The sequence below is a fragment of the Spermophilus citellus genome (genome assembly GCF_964194105.1).
Source record: "Spermophilus citellus genome assembly, chromosome: 1".
NCBI classification, from domain to species: Eukaryota; Metazoa; Chordata; class Mammalia; order Rodentia; family Sciuridae; genus Spermophilus; species Spermophilus citellus.
The window spans coordinates 135,857,134-135,881,553 of NC_138182.1; the positions used below are offsets into that span (position 1 = coordinate 135,857,134).

At 45.0% G+C, this 24,420-nt stretch overlaps 1 protein-coding gene across 4 annotated transcripts in view; it reads right to left on the bottom strand.

The window, feature by feature from the left end:
• The window catches only part of CYFIP2 (cytoplasmic FMR1 interacting protein 2), a 130,460-nt gene that overhangs the window by 91,383 nt on the left and 14,657 nt on the right, over positions 1-24,420 (bottom strand). For 3 of the 4 annotated variants that reach the window (XM_081287356.1, XM_081287355.1, XM_081287354.1), the window contains 8 exons: positions 18,094-18,233; positions 16,457-16,546; positions 11,276-11,353; positions 9,563-9,664; positions 7,072-7,253; positions 4,924-5,020; positions 3,170-3,298; positions 232-336 (listed from right to left, as the gene is read on the bottom strand). In XM_081287356.1, coding sequence (XP_081143482.1) covers positions 232-336; positions 3,170-3,298; positions 4,924-5,020; positions 7,072-7,253; positions 9,563-9,664; positions 11,276-11,353; positions 16,457-16,546; positions 18,094-18,210 — 900 coding nt within the window. In that variant the 5' untranslated portion in view covers positions 18,211-18,233. Of the gene's footprint in view, positions 1-231; positions 337-3,169; positions 3,299-4,923; positions 5,021-7,071; positions 7,254-9,562; positions 9,665-11,275; positions 11,354-16,456; positions 16,547-18,093; positions 18,234-19,725; positions 19,794-24,420 lie in introns of those variants that run through there. The other variant, XM_081287357.1, reaches the window with a different exon arrangement.

A 24,420-nucleotide genomic window follows, 5' to 3' on the forward strand; every position in this document is an offset into this window, starting at 1 on the left:
AGCTGAGTTTGAGAACCGTGCATGCTTTCCCAGGGCAGCCTTCTCTAGTGCCAACTCCTCCACCAGGGGCAGCTGGAAGCTGTCATCCTATTCTCCCGCTGTTGGGGTCTGCAGAGTAACTGCTCAATTAACAGCTTCCCCTATTTTCTGGCAAATATCATTCCTTTCCCCAGTCCTCTTGATGCTGGTGTAACCCTGGCCCCCTGCCCTGCCCCAGCTCCAGTGGCTGACCTTAAAGAACTTATCAATTTTGCTAAGGTTGATTCTCTTCTTGGCATCCAGTTTGTAAATATTACTGACATTTCCATCCATCAGGTAGAGGCCAAAGCCCATAACCTAGAACGAAAAAGGGCAGAGTGCAAAAACTATTCACATGCACTGGAATTATTTTTAAAAAAAGGTTTAATTTGTACACATACACGTAGAGACACACATTCATTATGAAAAAAAAAACCCTCATATTTTCAAATATAGACAGGAAACATGGGACTAATTTCAAAGATAAATTTAGGATATTATGGCAGCCACTTTGTAAGCCACAGACTGTGCTTAGGGCTTTAACAAATACTGCTGTTGACCATAATTCTTAGTTCTGACAACAATCTTGTGAGTCAGGTTCTAAGCAACAGCTTTATTCTACCGCTGGGGAATCAGAGACAAAGAGAGGTTGGACAGCTTGTCAAAGTCACAAAAATGAGCTGCAGTCACAGGATCTCAACCAGGGTCTGTCGACTAAAATGGGCACATTTAGGTCCTTCTTGAGAATACGGAGCCTGAGGCACCACCTCTCAGGCACATAACACTGGCAAATGGTGAATGTAAAAATATCCACCTTTTCCCCCCAAAGAAATAACAATGTAACAGTTCCTATAGAGACCTGGGTGACTTTATTTGTAAAGCAAATCTCTGCCAGGAAAGCTTCATAAGTAGGTCAACATTCTCATTTCAACCCCCAAAGCTTGTTTGTTTTCCTCCTATGTGGAATGTGCTGCTGAAGGGGTGCGGCTAGACGTAAGCTGTGGGACAGTCACTTCTCGCTATGCCTCTAGTTCTCATCCAACACCAAAGAGAGTCGACTGGAAGACTATTCAGGTTAGATGGCTTCCCTCTTGGGTCCTACCTGTGCTGCAGGGTGAGCGCAGGACTTTTCCTGTTAAGGATGCATGGCGCCCTCTGGTGGCATTTGATTTCATTAACACAAACTGCAGAGCTGTGAAATACCTCAACAGTGTTGGAAGCCAGATTGAAGACGGTGGAGAATTCAGAGAGAAGTGGGCTGGGAAGTTAGGATGTGGGGGAATTCAAGAGCATTGAGAGAAAAAAAAAGTCCTGGAGAATTTGAAGGTAGTATCTAACACTGCTTGGTGGACTGGAGTTTCATAACCTAGCTCATGGAGGGAGCAAGCATGGGCAGAGCTGGGTACCGCCCAAGCATGGAGCTGGGCTGTCAAAGGGTCTGAACTTTGAATAACCTCTCTGGGTTTCTGGTGGCCAAGAGGAAGCTGGAGTGAACAAGTCATACAGACATACTGCCTTGTGCTATGGTTTGAAGGTGGCTTGTTCCCCCTAGATCTCATGCAGGATTCTAATCCCCAAAGTTACATGGTATGGGTATTAAGAGGATGAAAACCTTAACCCCATGATGGTTCAGAGGTGGGTTCTTTGGAAAGTGATTAAATTAGATTAGCTTATTATGATGGAGGTCCCATGATTGAATCCTGGTGACCTGACAAGCAGGGGAGAGAGACCACACAGAGATACATATAGTTTCCTGCCATGATATGATACAGTCAGGGAGGAACTTTACCAGAGCCTATACCATGTTGCTTGGACTTCCGGTCCCCCAAACTGTGAGCTAACTAAATCTTTTTTCTTTGTACTTTACATCAGGTATTTTGACAAAGCAATGAAATATACCCTACAAACTCAATTGAGGTGCCAGAAATGTAAGGACAGGAACACTAACCCAGGTCAGGGGTTCTTAAAATGCCAAAAGTGGCATATGAGAGAACGAGAGAGAGAGAGAACGAGAGAGAGAGAGAGAGAGAGAGAGAGAGAGAGAGAGAGAGAGAGAAGACAAAGAAACACTTTGGAAGATGAGGTTTGAGGGAAGAAAGAATCAAAAGGGGGGTGCTCTATGTTGCATGTGAAGATATGGAGAAAGTTGTTCCTGCCAGTGCTATAACTATTGGAGAGGAATTAGAAATAATCTTAGCAGACAATGATATATTGTGGTTAAAGCCACGAAGGCTCATCTATGTTATTTTAGTCAACTGCTGCAAAATATTCCAAACACATTTAAGTACATCTGAGAAAAATTCAACATGCTTATGTATATTGCATATTTTTTAAATATACAAGCATAGAAAAAAATTAGAAGAATATGCATCATAATTCTGAAGATGTTATCTCCAGGGTAAAAGATGGTGACAGGTTGAAATTTTTGAATGCTTTTTTGGATATCCTAGATTTTCTCCATTAATAATTTTAAGATAAAATTTGTAAACTGTTGAGATAATTATGACCATTTGACAAATTAAAGCAAAAGCCCTAAGATTCTGTTTTCCCTCTGATTCAGCAATTTCTCTTTCATAATGTTAAGCTTGACCAAAAGAGGTGCATAAAAGCTGTGCTACACTGGGTGTGGTGGTGTAAGTCTATAATCCCAGTGGCTCAGGAGGCTGAGGCAGGAGGATCGAGAGTTCAAAGCCAGACTCAGCAACAGCAAGGTGCTAAGCAATTCAGAGAGAGCTGTCTCTTAATAAAATACAAAATTGGGCTGAGGATGTGACTCAGTGGTTGAGTGCCTCTGAGTTTAGTCCTGGAACCAAAAAAAAAAAAAAAAAAAGCAAAAAACAAAAAACAAAAAAGCTGTGCTATGAGGGTTTTAATGCAGTTTAGCAAACAAAAATCTCACCCCAGGGAACATGTTTAACAACAACATCCCCATAGAATGGAATAGTGGGCAGCCATTAAAAATTATATTGCAGAAATGTCCTTAATGATACCTTAAAGGTGCATAGGGGATATTAAAGCAAAGGAGGAGACCACATGTGCAGTGAGATCTGTATCACTGTTTAAGAAATAGAAATATTGTTCTTTAAAAACGATTTTAGATAAGGAGGAGGTAGGCAGGCAGTCCCTGGCTGCAGTATGCGATGGGGTTTACCTTGAGGAGCATGTGCTTCTCACTGGGGGTCAGGTACATCTTGTTCTCGTAATAATCCACGCAGATGTTCACGATGTCCGCCAGCAGCTCCTCGTAGCCAGGGATCACTTCCAGTTGCTGGTGGAGACACTGAAACAGCACCCGCCCTCAGGACAAGCACAAGACACCCCCTCCTGCATCCTCACCTGCCACACAGTTTGGGCAGCAGTGACTGAGCACGTGACTCTACCGATGGCCCAGGAGTCATGAATGGCCCTGGGGGAGAGGAGCCTTCACACCAGCCAGTCTGATGCCTGAATGCCCTTGTGAATGCCACCCAAGTGGCTGGGTAGCCAGAGCTCCTGCATGCCTCCTGCGCAGGGAGCTTGCTTGCCTTGGAGCTTCCATCTCAGTCCCCGGCAATTGCGTGTAAGAAGCATACTCTCTTAGGCAGAGCCAAAGCAGCTCAGCTTTACAAGAGGCCTGTAGTAATTTCAGCTCAGCTTTGAAGGCATGGACTTATCTGTGCTGTTTTCATCAGACAAGGGCAGGGAAAGACCCACAGGGTGGGGGTGGGGGCACCTGGGCCAGTAGGTGTCTCCTCCTGGCAGGTCACAGCAGTTCAGAAACATCTCCTAGAGAGAAGGATCTGAAGTTCCCATCCCCGTGCTTCCTCCAAAGGAGCAAACGATCCTGTGGGACACCCAAGAAGGGCACTGCTGGAGCTCTGTACAGGCAGCAGGGGGCTCAGTCTCCTGGGGCCTCAGACACTGGGCAGTGAACAGAGCAGGAAGGATCCTGCCAACTATGGGTCTCTGCCCAGGGAGCTGAGCCTAAAACCCCTGGGGAGATGCAAGACCCCTCAGCACTGGCCTGGGTCCTGCCAACATTCTTGCCGGCACCTGTTGAGGCTGACCTGACAGAGGGTGGGACGAGTCAGGCTATGCTAGGTATAATGGGAGAGTGACAGCTGAGTGGTCATGCCCTGCAAAGCAGGGACCAGAGCTCTGGACCTCTTCCTTCTTTCCTGGCTTTAGGTGTATTGTGGTTTGTCTACAAGACACCCCCCCAAAAGCTCATGTGTTCAGAGGTGAAATGATTGGTTAATTCCTTTGATGGGCTAATAATCTGAAAGGACTACTGGGTGGTAAATATAGGCAGGTAGGATGTGGCCTGGACTATAGCTTGTCCCTGACTCCTCACTCTGTCACTCTGCTTCCTGGATGCCAAGAGCTGAGCAACCTTCCTCTACCACATCCTTCCATCATGATGTTCTGCCTCCCCTCACACCCAGAGCCATGGAGTCAGCCAACCAGCACTAAAGTACTAAAACTGTAAGCCCCAAATAAACTTTTCCTGCTCTAAGTTGTTTTCAGGTCTTTTGATCACAAAGCCCACCCACAGAGCATGCTGAGGGCTTTTTGTACAGCATCTCATTTCTCACAATAGTCCAGTGAGATAAATCCTCATAATATATTCAAAGTGACAGACCCATTTTATAGATGAGAACTTGAGGCCTGGCCTTTGCCCAAAGTGTTGCAGTGGGTGGTGGTCCTGCTCTCTGGTCCTCTACCCTGGCTGAAGGCTTTCAGAGGACAAAGCCTGGAGGGGGTGGAAGGGCCAACTATGGTTGGGAGGGAGGCTGAAGGCTGCAGTGATTTTTCACTCTTGTGATGGGCAGTGGAGACAGAAGTTGGACTGAGCTCATGTGCTTGGGCTTGAGGTTCACCCAGCCTCTAGGCCCCTGTTTCCCCAAGATGCCAGGCAGGACCCACCTGGGTGATCCTGTTGTGGTTGGCCAGGAACATGGAGAGGTTCTGCGATTCCTGAATGGACTGAGGGTCTGCCATCTTCCTCAGGAACTGTGCCGCCCTGAAAGGTAGATGGCAGGTGAGACAGAAGAGCATCTGCACACCCTGAGCCTGAGGTACGTCACGTGGGCTCCCATTTCCACCCTACCCAGAGTGACACTGTCCCCCGAGGTCAGGACAGGGCATCTGAAATTCAAGGGCAGGGATGCACTGAAAATCTCTGAAGTCTTGGAAAGTTTATGGGGAGCCAGCCTCCACTGATGCAGGCGGAGGGGCCAGAGGGAGTGAAAAGAGCACCTGCCCCGGAGCTGCACCGTGAGCCTTGGAGACGTCCAGTTTTACTATAAGGAAAACCTGATGTTTCTCAAGCAAAGCATTGCATGGGAAACAAGTCTGCTAACGTTACAGGATTATAAGATGAAAGCAGAATGGGTGTAGGGCACACAGGGATCTGTGGAAGCAGAGTACCCCTGCCTCGCTCCGGACACGCAGGACGTCGGTTGTGGCGGAGATGGCAGCAGCGTGCTCTAACTGGCGAGAGTGTGGGGGAGGATGTTATGCCGTGAGCTATCTATGGAATCTTTGTGAAGCTGACATTTCTGGGTCAGCTGAGACATGGGCTCTGCCTGCTGGGCACCCCGGGTTTCATGGTGTACACAGAAGAATCGACTTGTGAGAACCAGTCTGCTCACTCCAGGCACTCTGAGCCCAAGGACAATGTGGGGGGAGGGTCCCTCCTCCCTCCCCAACAGTGACATGGAAAGTCCTTCCACCAGAGGTGGCCAGACACTCTGGGGTTCATCTGAACCTCATGCAACATGCTGGGAGTCTCTGGCTTTTAACTGCTCTTGTCTCCTCCTGGGTGACTGTGTCCTGATTTATAAAGAGAAACAACCTCCCCACCCCACACATACCATTTTAGATGTGGTCCTTTCTTCTAAGCTGTCATGGACCCCCCGAAATCTAAGAGTGAGCAGTGTCTGATCAGAGCAGCCCACCTCACCAGTGACTAATGGAGGGATCAGCACCTGATCCAGGCTTGAGGGACATCCATCTTCCCTGAGACCTTTGCAAAAGCATTTCCCTGAAAGTTGGGGTTGCTGTCTGGGTGGTGGGAAGCTGCTGCCAGAGACCACCATAAGGCACAACTGGCCTGAGCAGGAGGCTGTTAGAGAGGGAAGGGCAGCAGAAGTGGGGAGACAGGGCTAACATCACCACCCAGGCACTGGATGCCAGCATGCCTGGATGTCTGGGTTCCATAAACCAACTCATTTCTGTCTTCTACATAAGCAGTTTGAATGGCTTCCTGAGTCTTGCAGAAAAATGACTAATGTAACTACTGGAGTCTTGATCTGGAATGTCCCTCAAAGGCTCCCATGTTGAAGCCTTGGTCTCCAGTGCAGCAATGCACAGAGGGGCTCCTTTGGAGAAGTGATCAAATCATGAGGGCTCTGATCTCACCAGTGGATTAATCCATTGATGGCTATTGAGAAGGGGTAGAAACTAGGTAATGTAATAGGCCCTACTTGGAAGAAGTATGTCACTGAGGACTTGCCGTGGAAGGGTAATCTTGTCCCTGACCCCTTCTTTCCTGCCCCCACCAGCTTCCTGGCCACCATGAGATGAGCAACTTGGCTCCATCACGTACATCCCGCCATAATGTTCTGCCTCACCACGGGCTCAGAAACCATGGAATCAGGTGACCATGGACTGAAAATTCTGAAACCATCAGCCAAAATATGCCTTTCCTCTTTTCAGTTGTTTATGTTGGGTATTTTGTCACAGCTACACAAAGTTAACACAGTAACCATTTTAAAATTACCTTCCTGGTTCCATCAAGCATGGGGCAGCAAAATGGTTACGGCTTCATGGATGGGGAAATGAGGCTCTGACTCCATCTTGAGCTATAAGACCCTGCCAAGGTCAGATTCTCCACAGACTCAGCTCCATAGCCTGCTCCTCAAGCCAGGCTGACACAGGCCCAGCCCTGCTCTGTCTTGGGGATTGGCTAGTCGGGTACCAGAGAAGGAGCTTGTGAGCAGGGCACTGGCCTCTCCCTCTAGCTACCCAGCTGCTGTCCGGGAAGAGGGCCCCATGGAAGAGGGTGCTGACCTCTTGTAGGCAGAGTGGTCGTTCTTGACACTGCACTTCATGTTCTTCAGCTCGTCCAAGACGGCGAACATGTTGATGAACTTGCCCAGGGTCAGCAGGTAGGCCTCTGACACAAAGTCCTTCCTGCGCTCGGCGTGGCACAGACGTTTCACCTCGCTGCAGAACCGCTCGATGGCCTTGCGCTGGAGGCAGAGGGGCAGGCGTAAGGGGGGGTGTCGGCCCCAGGGGTGGGGGCAGTGGCTCCCTCTGCTTTCTGGTCAAGGCTCCCCTGGGGTCTCCCCAGGCCATCGAGAAAAGGGCAGATCTGTAGGGTGGACTTTCTCAGAGAAGTATTTCAATCCAAATCTGATTTTAGAGGCAATCTGGATCTGGCCCTGAGTGAGTCGAACCAATGAATTCATCCAACACACTTTCATTTAGAAGCATCAATATGTCTTATTCATTTTGTGTCCCCAACACCTGGGACAGTGTCAGGCATTGGCCAACAAGGAGAAGGAGGCCAAGAGTGTGTGAGAACCATCCAGAGAAAGGGGCTCATGATGATCAATAACTTTTTATTGAGCTTCTACTGTGTGCCAGGTACCATTCCAGGCATACCCCAGTAAAGCTGGTGTCAGGAAAAAACAAAAACAGAAAAAACAGTTCAACAAGAGAAAAAGAGACTGCTGCTGTGTGTTCCAGGGGCAGTGAGCAGGAAAAAAAGAGGAGGAGGAGGAGAAATGGAAGGAAGGGAGAGGAGAAGTGGGGAAAGAAATGACGGCTCCAACATGAGCTGTGGGCCTGGGACCCCGCGGTCAGCCACCCTCTCCCCAAAGACTACACCCGGTAGCTTTCCACCACCACAGGAATGTTCCCCATCAGCCCCGTGCAATCAACAGCTGCTCCCCACGAGTGGCCATGGAGCACATGAGATGCACTCTGTGACTGAGGAGCTGCGTTCTTAATTGCACGTAATTTTAATTAACATCAGTAGTCACACGTGGCCAGTGACTGTGGTGCTGGCCAGCCGGGTTCTAAGTTACTACAGATCCTCCCTTCTGCGAATGCCTCTGGGGAGGCCTCAGCTTAGCACCCCAGGGTCTTTGGGAAGCTCTCCTTTTGCAGGTCTGTCTGCCTTCGCAAAGAGACCCGTGGCTCCTGGAAGCCGGGTCTGTGCTGCTAACAGCAGCCGCGGCCTTGGGACCCGCTGTGGAAGAGGGCTCTACTTGTTCTTTACCAATGGACCTCATTTATCCTCATTTATCCTCACCTCCTTGTGCTACACTGACTCCTCCAGTCATTGCCACTGTGCAGGGGACTGGCAGGGAATCCGTCCGTGACACTCAGCTCCATGGGGAACCAAGAAGAGGGCGCACTGTGTGTCATGATGCCCACCCTGGAGTTCAGCCTGGACGCCCGTTACCAACCTGTCCTCCTCAGCTGTTTTTGATGTGACTGTGACACCCTGCTCCCTCTACTCACATGCCTCCCTGTGGCCCCTGTCCAGCCAGCCTGCCCACTCAGAGAAGCCCTGGCCCTCTCTCCTCCTTTCCTTTTTTTTTTTTTTTTCCATACCAGGGATTGAACCCAGGGGCACTCGATCACTGAGCCACATCCCCAGCCCTTTTTTAATATTTTATTTAGAGACAGGGCCTCACTGAGTTGCTTAGGGCCTCACTAAGTCACTGAGACTGGCTTTGAATTCATGATCCTCCTACCTCAGCCTCCAAGCTATGGGATTACAGGCGTGTGCCACTACACTGGCTCATTCCTTCTTGACACCATCACGCTCGCAGGCCTCCCAACTGGCCTCCCTGCTGTCCCTCTGCTCCTGCTCCCAACCTCTTCCTGTCCCCCCAACATGCCATCCACCCCTATACAGCAGCCAGAGGCTGTCGCAAAACCTCAGATCAGATCAAGTCACCCAAACCCTCCAGTGCCTCCCATGGCCTTGAATGACAGCTCAGGATCCACAGTGCCCTCCCCACAGTCTCCTCCTTCCTCTCCCGCCACCCCCCCCATCTTCACTGAGTTCCAGTCTCCCTGTCTTCCTTCTATTTCTTAAACACATCAGACCTGAGGGCTTTGGGCTTACAGTACCTTCTCCAGGGAGTGCTCTTGCTCCTGACCACTGCAGGCAGCCTCTCTCTCACTGCCCAGAGCTCAGTCCACACACACGTCCCAAGAGACTGTCCCTAAAGAGCACCAGCAGATACTCCACAACCCGGAACTGTTTTCACTATTAGTTTGCTCGCAGCACTAATTATGCCCTGAAAATTACTTTTTATAGTCAGTCTCTCCCATGCCCAGAGCACACTCACTGACTCATCAGGTGTAACTTACATGGGGCTAGGGACATGTATCTGTTTTGCTCACACAGGGGTTTGGAGGTAGCTTTCTAAAAATAGCTGCTAGATGAATAGACAGCATGGTACCAAGGTGCAGAGTCTGGTGTCCGGAAGACAGATGGTCTTCTCAGGTCTCCTGATGCAGAACCACCAGGCCAGCTCACCTGGAAGTACATGAACTTCATGAGTTTGGTGACCTCCGGTTCCAGCACCTCCACGGTCTTCTCATAGATCTCCACTCGGTTGGGCTGCTCGTTGCACTTTACCTATGGGCAGAGGAGGGGACTCAGCACCCTGGTTCATCCACACAGTCCTGGTCCACACCTGTGGTCTTATTAATAAGGATACCCTTTACTCTCACAAGGGCCTCTGTTGGGAAGTAACTGATTCCAAAGCAAGAAAAAGCTGAGGTGGCTCCAGTCTCACTGGTCTGGTGGGAGGCAGAGGCGCCCCCCCCCCCCCCCCCCCCGCCCAGAGACTGGCTACACATTAGGAACCAGCTGGTCCCAAGACAGGAACCCCCCCCTTCCCTTTTTTGGTGTTCTGTGCTATGATCAGGAGCTTCCCACTTTGGCCTTTCCCCAGCCCTGTCCCAGGGGGGCCCAGTCAGATTCTAAGCAAACAGCAATGTTCTATCCCTTGCTCCCCTAGCCATTCCCAGGCCAATGTCAGCCAACATCAGATGTGCCATTAAAAACCCATTTCCCTGCCCAGTGGTTTTCAACCAGTGTGCACATCAGAATCACATGGCAGACACTCTACAACACTCTTGTCAAAACCACCAGCAGGTCAACTGAATCTGAAGATTGAGGAGAGGCGGTTCAAGGACACTCTTCACAGATGGTCAGAAATTCTCAAAATGGTAGCAAGGGCTGGATTGTGACTCAGTGGTAGGGTGCTTGCCTAGCACATGTAAGGCACTGAGTTTGATCCTCAGCACCACATAAAATAAATAAATAAGTAAAATACAGGTATGCATCATCTACAACTAAAAAAATTTTTTAAAAAAAGGTAGCAAGTGCTAAATACCCATCCATGGATGACCAAATGGATTCGATGATATGATCACACAATATAGTGATGAACTCTTAGAAGGGAGGAGATAGAACTACATAAATTGCCATAACAGCACTGTCACCATAAGCTAGCAGGTGAACAACAGGATAATTTGATCCTGTTTTTGTTAAGCAAAACAAAACTCTTTGTGTTCATATAAAAGACAGGCAGATGAAATCAGTAAGGCTGAAAAACTGCAAATAGCACTTCTCCCCAAGGACCAGGATTAGGAGGGGAGGAATAGATTGCTTACTTTATACACCTGTGGTTTGTTGATTTGTGATGATGGAACTCATTAGTTATATGACAATGATGGTTAGAAAAATATGTGTATGTTTTGACATAAAAAAAGTTCAGTAATGAAGAAATTTTTACAAGCAAAAGGCAGAATAATATAAAAAGAAACAACACTATTATAAATGATAAAAATGTACAAAATAATATTCATGCCAGGGAGACGATACAGAAGAATATGCAGCAAAGTGTTCCCAGTGATGATCTTATGGAGAAAGGTGGGTTTGGCTGGTGGGGCCAGGAGGTCTTATATTTTACTTTACATCCTTCTGCCATGGTTTAGGTGTCAGAAAATCAGCATGTACAGTTTTTGAAATAAGATACTATGCATACTGTGTACTGCACAAACATTTAAGTCCTTGGGCATGGGCCCTAGTCATCAGTGACTTCAGGTTGCTTCCTTGGATGAGAGGCCCTGACTTGCCCCTCCCACCTGGAAAAGCTCAGTGAGTAGAGTGAGAAAGAATAAGACCCCCCCTCCCCGCAGAGGGGTTTGAGACACACACACAGGGTGCGGGCCGTCTCACCTGGGGAATGGCCCGGGAACAGCTGCGCCAGGTGTACAGCATGACGGCATACTCATGTCCCTCCTCTAGCATTTCATTCTGAAAGAGCAAAACCAGGGGGCAGTGAGAAGTGACATCCAAGCCCAGGGTTTCTCATGAGCCTCACTATCACGGGGGTGGTCTGTGGACCAGCAGCATCGGCACCGTCAGCAGAGGGCGCACTAGCAAGGCAGATTCTCAGGCACCCCCTTGTCTATGGAATAACAAGCCACATCTCAACAAAATGCTCAGATGACTCACTTGCACAAGAGTAAGAAAAACCAACCTACATCATTCTCATCAGAAGCCCAAGGGCTCTATGACAGGGCTACAGTTTTCAAACAGATGGATGGCCACCTTGGAAAGGAGGACAGAACTGCAGTTCCCACAGAAAAAGGTGTCCCAGATATAGTTAGCAAGAAAATGAGCAAGCAAAACTGTATGTAAATAGGTCACAAACCAAAACAATAGTGATTATAAATATATCCTGAATGTCAAAAAAAATTGGTGGCATATGTACCAAGCTCTGAATTATAAGCTCTCTCTGGATTGGAATACTATGTTACTTTATATATCTACTAGAGTACGGTAATAGTACTACAATAACAATAGATAATACGTAATACACTAAAATAACGAAACAGTACTGTCAGTTCACACTTGATAAGAGTCCACATTACTATAAGCAGGAGAATAATTAATATACACATGATAGAAATAAGCAACAACTTTGAAATGAGCCTAAAAAACAGAGATGACTCATCCCTTGGACTATGCCTCTGTGGAAAGAGCCCTCAACTCAAGGTATGAACATCTGGGCTAACATCCAGCTTCATCACCCTCAGCCCTTTAGTCCACAGTAAATCACTAAAACTCCCCACTTAGTCATCTGTTAAAGTGATGATGATGGTGGTGGTGCTGATGTGACAGAATTCTGTGAGAATTCAACGACACTATGTCTCTCTCTAGGTGATCTGTAAAGGAATTAGGAAAACAGTCTAAATTCCTAAAAAAGGTGCCACAAAATATTAACAATTGAGTCACCATTTGACCCAGCAGTTTCACCGCTAGATATATACCCAGGAGAACTGAAATTATGTCCACACAGAAATTTCTGAGGATTCAGGATTTATGGGTGACATAAATGTTCACAGCAGCATTATTCATAATAACTCAAAAATAGAAATAAAGCCAGGTAAAGTAGCACATGCCTATAATCCCAGCTACTCGGGAGGCTGAGGTAGGAGGATCATAAGTTTGAGGCCTACCTCAGCAATTTAGCAAGACCCTAAGCAATGTAGCAAGAATCTGTCTCAAAAGAAAAATAAAAAGGGTTGGGGAAGTAACTCAGTGGTTAAACCCTCAGTACCAACAAAAATCAAAACAACAATAACAACAACAAAAAAAATGGAAATAACCCAAATGTCCACCAACTGATGAATGGACAAATAAAAGTGGTCTATCCTACAATGGGATATTATTCACCTATAAAAAGTAATGAAGTACTTACACAGGCTACAACACAAACTTTGAAAAACATTTCACTAAGTGAAAGAAGCCAGGTACAAAAATCCACTTATTGTATAACTCACTTAGGTGAAATGTGAGAATATGCAAATCCATAGAGACAGAAAGTGCATTGGAGGTTGCCAGAGTTCACAGGGAGAGAGGAAGTGGAAGTGACTGCTAAGAGGTCTGGGGTATTCTTTTGGGTAACAGAAATTAGATGGTGGTGTGGTTGTATAATATTGTGAATAGGCTTTAAAAAAAAGCATTGAATTCTACACTTTAAATGGTTTTATGTTATGAAAAGTATGCCCCCAAACACAATAAAGAGTAACACGAGGCCATGTCTCATTGTGAATATCTGTATTCAAAAAAAATGTACTTTTATTGATTTAATTTTAAATCTGCATATCTTACATATCCCATATCTCATTAGGATCAGATCAGATTTAACCTGGAGTTTATTACTTATTACAGCTCTATTTTCAACAGCAAATGTCTTTGACAAGTCACAGTTTCAATGCTTAATGTAGAGAGCTTTTAGCATCAGTAACATGTTGTCCTTGAGATCAGAAAGGACCAAGATCAACCCGTGGGTGTCCTACAGTCATCTGCTTCAAACACATGTCAAAAAGGGGAAGTGACAGTAATATAAAGAATGTGCATCTATTTTTAGCACGCAACTGCCCATAGCAGGTGTAATGTGAACTCCTGCATTCAATGAAAGCTTTACTGAGCACTCACGGGTCCTGAGCTCTGTGCTGAACAGGGCAGTGGAGAAGATGGGCGTGGACTCTGCCCTGTGGACCATTTAGCTGACTCTCAGTTGGATTTATTGCACAACTGGCCTTGAATAAAGAGGCCAAGATGATATGGAGAAAGGAGTCCTGGGTGGGGCCTTGGGACTTGACTTCTGGCCCTGCCTCCCTTGGACCCATCTTTCAACTTGTCATAAGGGTCATAGTTTTCTTATTTAGAAACAAGCCAAGCTTCTTGGAGCTAAAAAAAAAAAACAAGACAACAGAAAGCTCCCTAGAGCCTACAGAAACAAATGTGGCCCTGTGGGCACCTTGATCAAATTCAGGAAGACCCACGTGGGACCTCTAAAGTACTTGTCAGTAAAGAAATCTGTGTTGTTTTAAGGCACTAAGAATATGATAGCTTGTTACAGCAGCAATAGAAGATTCATGCAGTGACCCTCTGAACCAGCCTGCTCCTTAGACTTCCCTACCAGAGTCCCTGATCTGACATTTCCAGAACACCAAAGTGTGGTTGCTGTTCCCTCTACCCCAGCAGATTGCTAGGCCACGTGGAGCTGAGCTCCGGTGACTCTCACATGCATGTCCCCCTAGTCACCCTCAATGCCATCACCCTAATACCATCTTTAATAACTCCAGGGTTGGGAATTTAATGATCTCAGTGATTTATCTGCTCCATTCACTCTTCCTCAACTCATTCCACACATAACAGGTGAAACAATTCTGCTCAACTCTCTCCTATGGACAAAAACCTTCCACTGCCTTTGGACTTTTAGTGATGAATGAAAGCCCTGTGCTACAGGCTGAATTGTATGTATCTCTCTCCCTCCACACAATCATCTGTGAAAGCCCTAAACCCAGTACCTGAGAATGACTCTACTTGGAGATGGGGTGGTTAAATTCAAATGAGGTCATTTCTGTGGGCCCTAATCCAATTTGACTGGTGTCCTTATAAGAAGAGGGAATTTGGATTCCCAAAGAGACATGCTGTGTGTGCACAGGAAAGACTACGTGAGGAAACAGCCAGAAGCAGTCTCAGGTAAACCAGAGTGGCCCTGGGAAAAATCAACCCTGCCCATACCTTGATCATGAACTTCCAGCCTCCAGGACTGTGAGAAAATAAACACCCACTCTTTAAGCCAGCCAGTCTACTGCATTTTGTTAAGGCAGCCCTTGCCAACTGATGTACCCTGCACCAGCTGACCCCCATCTGAATTTCCATCAATACCATAATTTGCTCATGTGGACCTCACAGATCACACATGAGTAACCACTGGAAATTCTATGCCTTTGTTCATACTGGTCCCCCGTCACCCCGCAGCAGGGTAAGCCCACTTCTCCCAGACTGGTAAAATTCCATGTGAGACAGTGGAGTAAAATACAGAGAGTCAGTCCCAGATTTCAGATCCAATCCCAAGACTTCCTGATTATAGAACCATGAGTAACATGCTATTAACTTCTCCAGGCCTCTGTTTTCTCATCCCTAAAATGGGTATATTGATCCCTCTGCAAGTCCCAGGGCGATTCTGAGGACTCCAATGCTTTGTGGTAGGAATGCCTTACAGACAGCTTAAAGGTGTCATTATCCTCCTATAGGGTCCCGCTTAAAAGTCACTTCCTTCATCAAATTTTCTCTAATCCTCTCAAAGTCCCTTCAAACACCGAACTTCAACCATGACATTTACCCTTTGTGAATTTTCATTTGTCCACAAAGAGTAGTCCAGAGCACAGATTTTTGTTGACAGACAGCAGAGGTTAGGTCCTTCATTTGTCAACTGTGGGCTCCAGTTTTCCCCAGCTGTAAAGTGGGTACTTTATTATTTATTTGTTTGTTTGTTGTTTGTTTTCATTTTTAGGTACTGGGTGGGGTGAAGCCAGGGGCACTTTACCACTGAGCTACATCCTTAGTCCTTTATTTTTTGTGTTGAGACAGGGTCTTGCTAAGGTGCTGAGACTGGCCTTGAACTTGCAATTCTCCTGCCTCAGTCTCTCGTCACCGGGATTACAGGTACGTGCCACTGCACCTAGCATAAAATGGGTATTATAACAGAACTACTACCTCACAGGGTTCATTGAGGATGAAATGAGACAATGAACTTAAAATATCTGCACAGAGAAAGTGCTCGGTGAATGGCAAGCTTCAGTATTGACTTGACTCCCTGAGAACTAGGATTGGCCAGTTTGTCCCTGGGCACCTCCCCAGCACTGACCCTGTCCTCTGTAGGTACAGATGCAAAATACTTACAGAACAAACGAGTAGGTTTGCTAAGTCAAGGTTAGAGAATACAACAAACATAGTGACAAAGATCCATCAGGCCACAACAGAGCCCCAAGATAAGGACTCTGGAATTCCTCCAAGTCCAATGCTGCCTGAGAAGAAAAAAATCAAGGAAAGCCCAAGAGAGAAGGGGATGACCCCTCCTTTTTAGAGTCAGAACCTAAGAAAGAAAATAATAGCTAGCTCTGCTTGTAGGGTGATCTAGGCCACTGACTTCCTTGAGTCAATAACCATGTTACTCCAAAGCCAAAGTCACCATGTCTCTTTTATGAAGAATATTTTGCTTTGCAGACAGACAAAGTTCCACATACTCGGTAATCAATGAAATGCAAGACAAGGCAGAATCTAACCACATGTTAACCCAAAGAGCTACAGAAGCTCAGGGAAGTGAGCGGTGGAGATCAGGAGGGGCTACAGTGAGTGGGATTTGCAAAGCCTGAAGCTAAAGGGGAGCAGAGTGCTGAGCTTCTGGAAGGAGGTGGGGCAGGACTACTCAATGGCTTGCATAGCTGGGGTCTGAAGTGGGGGTAGCCGAGGACATGTCCCCGTGTGAGAAGCCGCCCACAGCCCCTCCTGCTTCAGCAGGGAGCACGGTCTGCACACGTGGTTCTAGAGACTTACCATGCTGGAATGGACCGTTGCCTGCTCAATGTACCTTGCAATGCCTGTAACAAATGCATTCCTGTCCTCGAAGTTCGTGTCAAAGTTGGCCTGTGGAATTAAAGGTTAGGCACATTTAGTTGTTGGGAATGGGTCCAATTTAGCTGGTGTCCAGGAAGCAAATTACTGTCAACAAACTCTGTGGAAACCTACTGCCATCTCACCTGGAATCTTGCCTCTCCCCCAAACACTTGACTGCATAATCACACCAGCAGGGACAGGCTGAGGACAGGGCCCATTTGCTGCCCATGGGAGGTCAGTCACTCATCAAGAGACTCAGAAGTAAATGCCAAAACTACACGAGCCCAAAATGCTGCTAAAAGTTCAGTATACATCACTTTGATCCAGCCATTCAGAAATTCTCACCTGAAGGTGCAAATCCATATGCATGAGGACAACCACTGCAGCATTTTTGTGATTGAAAAAAACCCTGCAAACCACTCAAATGCTCATCAATAGCAAATGGCTAAATAAATAATAGCATACACCGTACATGCAATGACTTAGAAGGACCATGAGGTGCTAGAAAATATGTGGCTCAACCACATTACATTGTGATAGAAAAAAATGCCCATAATAAATTTTAAGAAAAAGCCAGGTCATCGAATACTATAAATAGTGCTATTTCCTTTTGATAAAAAGAAAAAAATCATATTTTAAAAACATATACATATTATTATATACCAAATATACATATTTCACCAAGTATATATTTACAAGATGTACATATTAACATATGTAGCAAGTTGACATATTTGGTAAAATACATATATTTGGTAAAAGGGTCCATGTGTCTACAGAAGAGGGGGCATAGTTACAGGGAAATTTTGTTAAACTTTCCTGTAAATAAAAACCATAAAGTTTAATACAGGTTAGAAGATATAAATAAATCATATTCATGAACTGAACCTTCAAACATGTTAATAAATCTAACTATTGAATGAAACTAAAAATATATATTTATATTCATTCACACTTAGCCATCTAAGAACTAGCAAAAGGTCAAATACAGCGAAAAAATTTCAAATGAATGCATTCCTTCTTCACAAGGCCTCTGGCCTAGCAAGCGGGGCCCAGGGACTATACTGCAGGGCTGACTCCAACTGCAAAAGGGTGCCCTCCCTACCAGCCCCATGGGATGGTGGATTTGGGCAATCAAGGTTAGACTATCACAAGATCTCCTCTAAGGCAAAAGCAAATGCCTCTGACCTACTTCCCTGAGCCCTGTGGAGTCCTCGCGTTCTTTTCACATACACAAAGGCAAAGTAACTACCCAGGCAGGCTCTAGGGCTTTCTAAATGGCAATATTTAATTCATGAGGTCAGAATTGCCAAAACATGGTTGGTGCAGCAGCAAGAACAGCTGGGAAGGTACCTGGGGTCAGAGCACATCGACCAGCCCTCCCTGGAGTACGGAAACAGCCCTGATGTACATTTGTTAGCTCATCTGTTCCTCACACCCAGCTCCCCAAGTGCGTGAGGGACTGCATCAGCTCTCGACCTTTAACCTTCTAGATGCAGCCCCTCTCCCTTCAGGGCAGAGGCTCTTAGGGGACTCAGAGCTCCTGAGCTCCTGGCATGCTCCCCCACTTCCATTACCTGGTACATGATGGAGGAGGGCGGTGGCTCGATGCATGGCTGCTGGTCTGGGAGGGGCAGCTCTTCCAGCAGGTCCACGTTGGACAGGGCATCTTCCAGGGTGACGTGGGTGGTCATGGCTGCAGTTTCTGTGTTCTACACTGAGGGAGGGGAAGGAAGGACATGGGAAAATTCATTTCAGGGGTTTCCAAACATTTCTTTCAATCCTTACCCTGTCCAATTTCCTTCTGGAGAATAAAGGGGATTAAGATGCCTTGAGGTCACTTTCACTTGCCACTTCTTCACATGATGTCCCTAACTTGGGCCTTCTGCATTTCAAAATCTCTTTGCAGTTTCCAAAGTGTCCATTATCTGACTGAGCCTCACCACCACCCTCTTTGACCAACATGGAAAGGTTGTATTCTGCCCATGTAACTGATGAAGAAATAAGTCCCAGAGAGGTTTGTGCAATGCGCACATGATCATGTGACCAAGGGCACAGGCCTTCAACTAACGCTGGACACTGGGACAAGTTTAATACAGGTTAGAAGATATAAACAAATCATATTCATGAACTGAACCTTCAAATATGTTAATAAATCTAACTATTGAATGAATCTAAAAATATACATTTCTATATGAATATAAATATATATAGTGACATTTACATATAGTCACATTTGGCTATCTAAGAACTAGAAAAAAGTCAAATACAGCAAAAAAAAAAAAAAAAAAATTCAAAAGAATGCATTCCTTCTTCACAAGGCCTCTAGCCTAGCCAGTTATCTACTTTCTGTTCTTCATAAGGATATTGATCAGTTCCACTCTTAAATTATTGCACGACACAAATATCCGTGAGTGCAACAGCCAAGATAATCCACTGGAGATCAGAGCCTAGATTTTATAGGCTAACTGAGAGGGGACACCACACTCAGATCAACACTGCTTACAAAGTCAGAAGACCCTCCATGTCCTCCATAACAGGAGCATGTTTTGTGAAAACCAATCAACTCTACGTGGATAATTTTGTGTCTAGGACCCTAGTGGAGTAGAGCTACCTAGATAATTTTGCCAGGCAGCGAAGTTGAAAAAGATCTGAACAGGGCAATTAACCAACTTAAGCTAATTGCTATTTTAAGATTTCAGTACCCAGCAAATAGAATACTCGGGTTTTTTTCCAAACATATATGAAACACTGATTAAAAACTGATAAGGCATGATTTACGATATAAATCAGGTTTCCACAAATTTCCTCTCAAAATGATAGATATATTCATCAATTACAATGCAAGGAAATTAGAAATCAATGATGCAAATTATAGCAAAGGAGTCCATACCCTTGACACCCTGTAAAGCACACAGAGGTCATTCAGAGCTACAGAGGAATTCAGACAGAAATGATGAAGTATTTCAAACTGAAAGAGAGCACTAACAGATGTCTTAAAGGCACTTAGCATAAAATAAGAAAGTGAAACTCAGCAAACTTAATTTCCCACTCAAAAATCAAAAAGAAAGCAAAAAAAAAAAAAATCAACCTAGAGAAATGAGAAGGGCATGACTGTCACAAAAGCAGAAATACATGAAGCAAAAGGAAACAAACAGAAGACAAATAACTAAACTGAATTTTACAGAAAGATTAATAATAAAAATAACCCTTTAACACACCACGAGGAAGAACACACCCTGGGCTAGGCCAGAACCCTTGGCTCCCATCCTCCTTGCAGGGAGGCGTGACTCAGGCTTCAGGGCTAGAATTTCTCCTAAGAATGTCAGTGACTGTGCCCTGCTTGCTAGGAAAGTTGGTGTCAGACACCAGGGAACACTGTTCTCTCAATTCATACCCTTCAGGCCGACGCTCAGGAGGGCAGAAGCTGAGCAGCTAACGACCCTGCACATTTCGCCGAGTTCTCAAATACACCTCCCGGCTTGTACTATGGCAACTGCTAGGCCAGGTCCCATGAGGATGCACTTCCCCTCTGTCCTCTGACAAGGCCTGTCCTGCAGGGTGGTTTCAGGCCCTCTCCACACCTACACTTCTTCTTCTTCTCTTATCAAACTCCTGAATACTAAGTGTGGCCTTCAGTTCTATGGCAACACCACAGCCAACTCACACACACAAAAAAGACCCTCTTCTTTCTCATACATATTACTATGAAGTCCATTTAAGGAGGTGATACTAATTTTATAGGATACAATGATTTACAGCCTACAAAGCCCAATGGTTCTCTTTACTGAATCAGAGAATTATTATTTACATTTCTTTAGCCCTTACTGTGTCAGACACAATGCCTAGCGTCCGACTATTTTGATTTTTTTTTTTTTTTGGTGGGGGTGATGGGGGGAGGAGGATAGCAGGGATTGAGCTCAGGGGCACTCGACCACTGAGCCATGCCCCTAACCCTATTTTGTATTTTATGTAGAGAAAGGGTCTCACTGAGTTGCTTAACACATGGGTTTTGCTGAGGCTGGCTTTGAAATCATGATCCTCCTGCCCCAGCCTCCTGAGCTGCTGGGATTATAGGTCTGTGCCACTGTGCCTGTCCTGTTTTAATCTTGCACCAATCCTATAAAAGTAGATACTATGACTATTCTGTTTTTTCTCTACAGATGAGCAAACAGAAGCTCAGAATTTAAGAAATTTCACAAGGTCAAGTGCAAGTGAGTGACAATGAGATTTAGCTCACATCCAAGTCCATGAGAGGTGTTTGCAAACACTCTCCATTAGTGATTCTTGGCCTTGCTGTGTCAAAGAATCATACATACAGCTTCTCAATAAAAACATGCCTGGGCCCTACCTCTATGACCAGGAAGACTATTTTTAGAAAGTATCCTACTACCCTTTCAGTAAAAGAAATCCAGATTAAAATCACACAGAGATATTACTTCTCACTGATAAGACTCACAAAAATCAAAAAGGTTGACCCTCCTTGACACAGCAAGGCCGTGGAGAAATAGCTCCCTCAGACATTGTTGGTAGGGATGTAAAGCAGCCTAACTCCCATGGCCTGTTACCTTTTGACCAGCCATCCTACTTCTAAGAATCTAGCCCAAGGCCATGTTGATAAAAGCACAAAAAGACACATGTGGACAAGGTCATTTGTGAAAACAGCATATATAATAGGAAAAAGAACTAGACACTGACTATCCATCCATAGGGAACTGTCTCAATGAACCTCGGTGTCCTCCACAGTGGAACACTAGACAGCCGTGAGCAGTAAGGAACCTCTCTATGTGCAGCCATGGGGTCATCTCCAAGAAGGGTCAGGAAGAGCACACTCTCATTTATCTAAGAGAGGGGGATGCACACACGCGTGCGTACATGCACATACACACACACCTTATATTAAAAAAAAAAAACAATGCAAAGATAAGCTATGTTTTTCAAAAAAACTGGTTACCTATGGTGAAGGTGGAGAAAAGAGGAAATAGACTCAAGGAGGCAGGGAAACAAGCTAGAATCCTTTGAACATACCTTGTTTTATAATTTGACTTTGAAACCATGAACATATTTTACATCAGTATAAAGTTTGAATTTAAAATGCAACACCAAGAACAAAGTAAAATGAAACCAATGAACACACGTGTGTTACTTGTTGGCATAACCACAAAGAAAGGAACTAGTCCAAGCAATTTTATAATTTGAGGGTAGATTTCCCCAATGAGACACGCCCTAAGAAGAACAAAAAGTGATGCAAAAATAAGCAATCTCATGCTGTTTTTAGTAATGCACTGGCATATATTGTGATGAGAGTGTTTGGAGGCAGTGTGGGGTTGATGAAAGGAGCCATTAGGAAATGTTCTAGTCATCTCTGGAGTCGCCAAGAACTGGTATTCCTGACATGGCAGAACAGATACGTATGTGAGACTGAACTGAGTAAGTGAAAGTCTGACATAGATTGGCCACCTTACGGTGGCTTAACTTAACAGCTTGACTTTGCAGCATTGGGAAGGCAACATGCATTCAGCTGAAACTCTTCAGGAATTTTGATCTTCTCCTGGACTAGTGACATGTGGCACAACACTCTTGCAATACCAAGCAGCAGCAGTGAGCTGCTATTTGGCCAAACATGTAGTCATGCGAGTGAACAACCAATATTCCACAGTGAGCTCTGTTGCTTAGGGGTGATGTTCAGCAAATTAGGCGGATTGAATGCATTTTCCACTTTAGATATTTTCCACCAACGATGTGTGTGTATGCACGTGTGTATATGATTAGATGTGTATGTATATCTCTGTGTGTATATCTGTGTTTCATTGAGTCAGATAATTATTATTTACATTTCTTCAGCCCTTATTCTGTCAGACACTATGCCTAACATCCGACTGTTTTAATCTTTTTTATTATTTACATTTCTTCACTGGAAAGACCTAAAAACAATGACCATCCCGTGAGCTATGAGCATCCTAAGTGTCCAGATCTTGGTCTGTAGACATCATTTCCTACTTAAAGGAATCAGTACTCCTTGAATCCAAGTCTTGCACCACCCCCCACTGAAAAATGTCTAAGGGTTAGAACATTTGGTCATACCAGGAAGTAAGGAAACTATCTATCTGAGATTATTGGAGTTATGGGTTGTGTCAGAGACCTGGAAGCCAACCTGAAGCAGCTTCCACTGGCTGAAAGGATGGCACCAGGTGAGCATCCATCAGTGTACCTGCAATGCCCTGGCATGAGAACAAATGTGTTCAAATCCCTGAGATCTCAAAAACAAGTAAGACCTGGTTTTTGTTACTTGATTGCTGTTGCAGGATGACTGTGAATGAACTACTGTGTTGAAAATCAGTAAATAACAAGAAGCCAACAGCTGACCTACTTTTCCTGGACAAATTAAATCCCTAGATGATCAAATGGAAGAAGAAAGAGATGTTTCTCTGTATAGAAGTATTCATTTTCTTCTCTGTCTTGGAAAAGTTGACAGAATATCTCTATTTTCCAACCCCTAAGGAACAAAAGGGTCTAGGTGCTGGACCACAACAGCTGTCAAAATCACCAAATGAAAGACAATCAATATTAGGTGTCTCCTGATGGAAAAACACGCCATCACCTATGAAGACTGCTGGACCCAATAAGAAACATCTGAATCTCAACAGGTGTCTGACCCCAATTCTCAGGAAGACAGACCCACCTGTGATGTCACACCAGTGCAATGCTGCCTGTGACAGTCTGTTGCTGTATAGACCATAACACACTACCACAGTGTACGTTTGGATCCTTATTGGATTCTATTCTAAACAAACCACCATGAAAATAAAAATTATTTATGAGGAACTTAGAAAAATGAATACCGGTTGCATATTTTATAATATTAAGGGAAGAGTGTTTTTTAGATGTGAAAATAACATCAAGGTTGTGTTTTAAAAGATTTTTTAACTTCTAGATGTGTCTGCTAATGTACGAATGTTAAGGTTTAGATATGAGGGGTGCATTTGTGAGACAATGCAAGAAAGGTTAAGAGTGAAATAACGGGGTTATGAGAGCCTTCACCGAATCAGTACAATAATCCCCTGATAGGGATTAACTGGGTGGTAACTACAGGCAGGGAGGGTGTGGCTGGAGGAGGTGGGTCACTGTGGGCATGCCTTTGGGGTTTATATTTTCTCCCTGGTGAGTAGAGCTCTCTGCTTCCTGGTGCGACGATCTGGGCTGCTTCCCTCTGAATGCCCTTCCATGTTCTGCCTCACCTTTGACCAAGAGCTGTGAACTGAGACCTCTGAAACTTGAGCCCCAAATAACTTTTTCCTCCTCTAAAATTGTTCTTGTCAGGTCTTTTGGCCACAGTGGTGAAGATGCTGATGAAAACAATAGATAAAAGGATACAAGGGTTTGCCCCCAAATATTACTAAGTGGAGGAGAATAAAAGATGAAAAAAAAATCAGTCATGAGCTAATAACTTGACGTTGTGTGATGCATTCATAGGTATTATATTCTTCTCTCATTTTATGTTTGAAACTTTCCATAAAAACCCTCAGCTCAGTGCATAAGCTCCCAGTTCTTATCTAAAATCTCTTTTTTCTTCCTCCCTGACCCTGAATCCCACTGTCCTGATCTTTCCCTCTTCCATTTTCCTATAATCTGGGTTTCTTTTGTGATTCTCAAATTTTAAAATTCCCACTTAACAGACATACCCTGTGTTTTTCCCTTTTAACATAATAAGACCCCTGCACTTCCCATGAGGAGAATCAATAAGTGAACAACCTACTAGTCAATAAATTAAGAGTCCTTGTTTACATAACACAATCTTTCTTTTCTCCTTGCAAATACAGCTTCTCTAATGAATTTGTGTTTATAGATCATTCACTGCCCCAGGGAGCAGGAAATCAGACATTTTTAGCTCCAGAGTTGGAAGT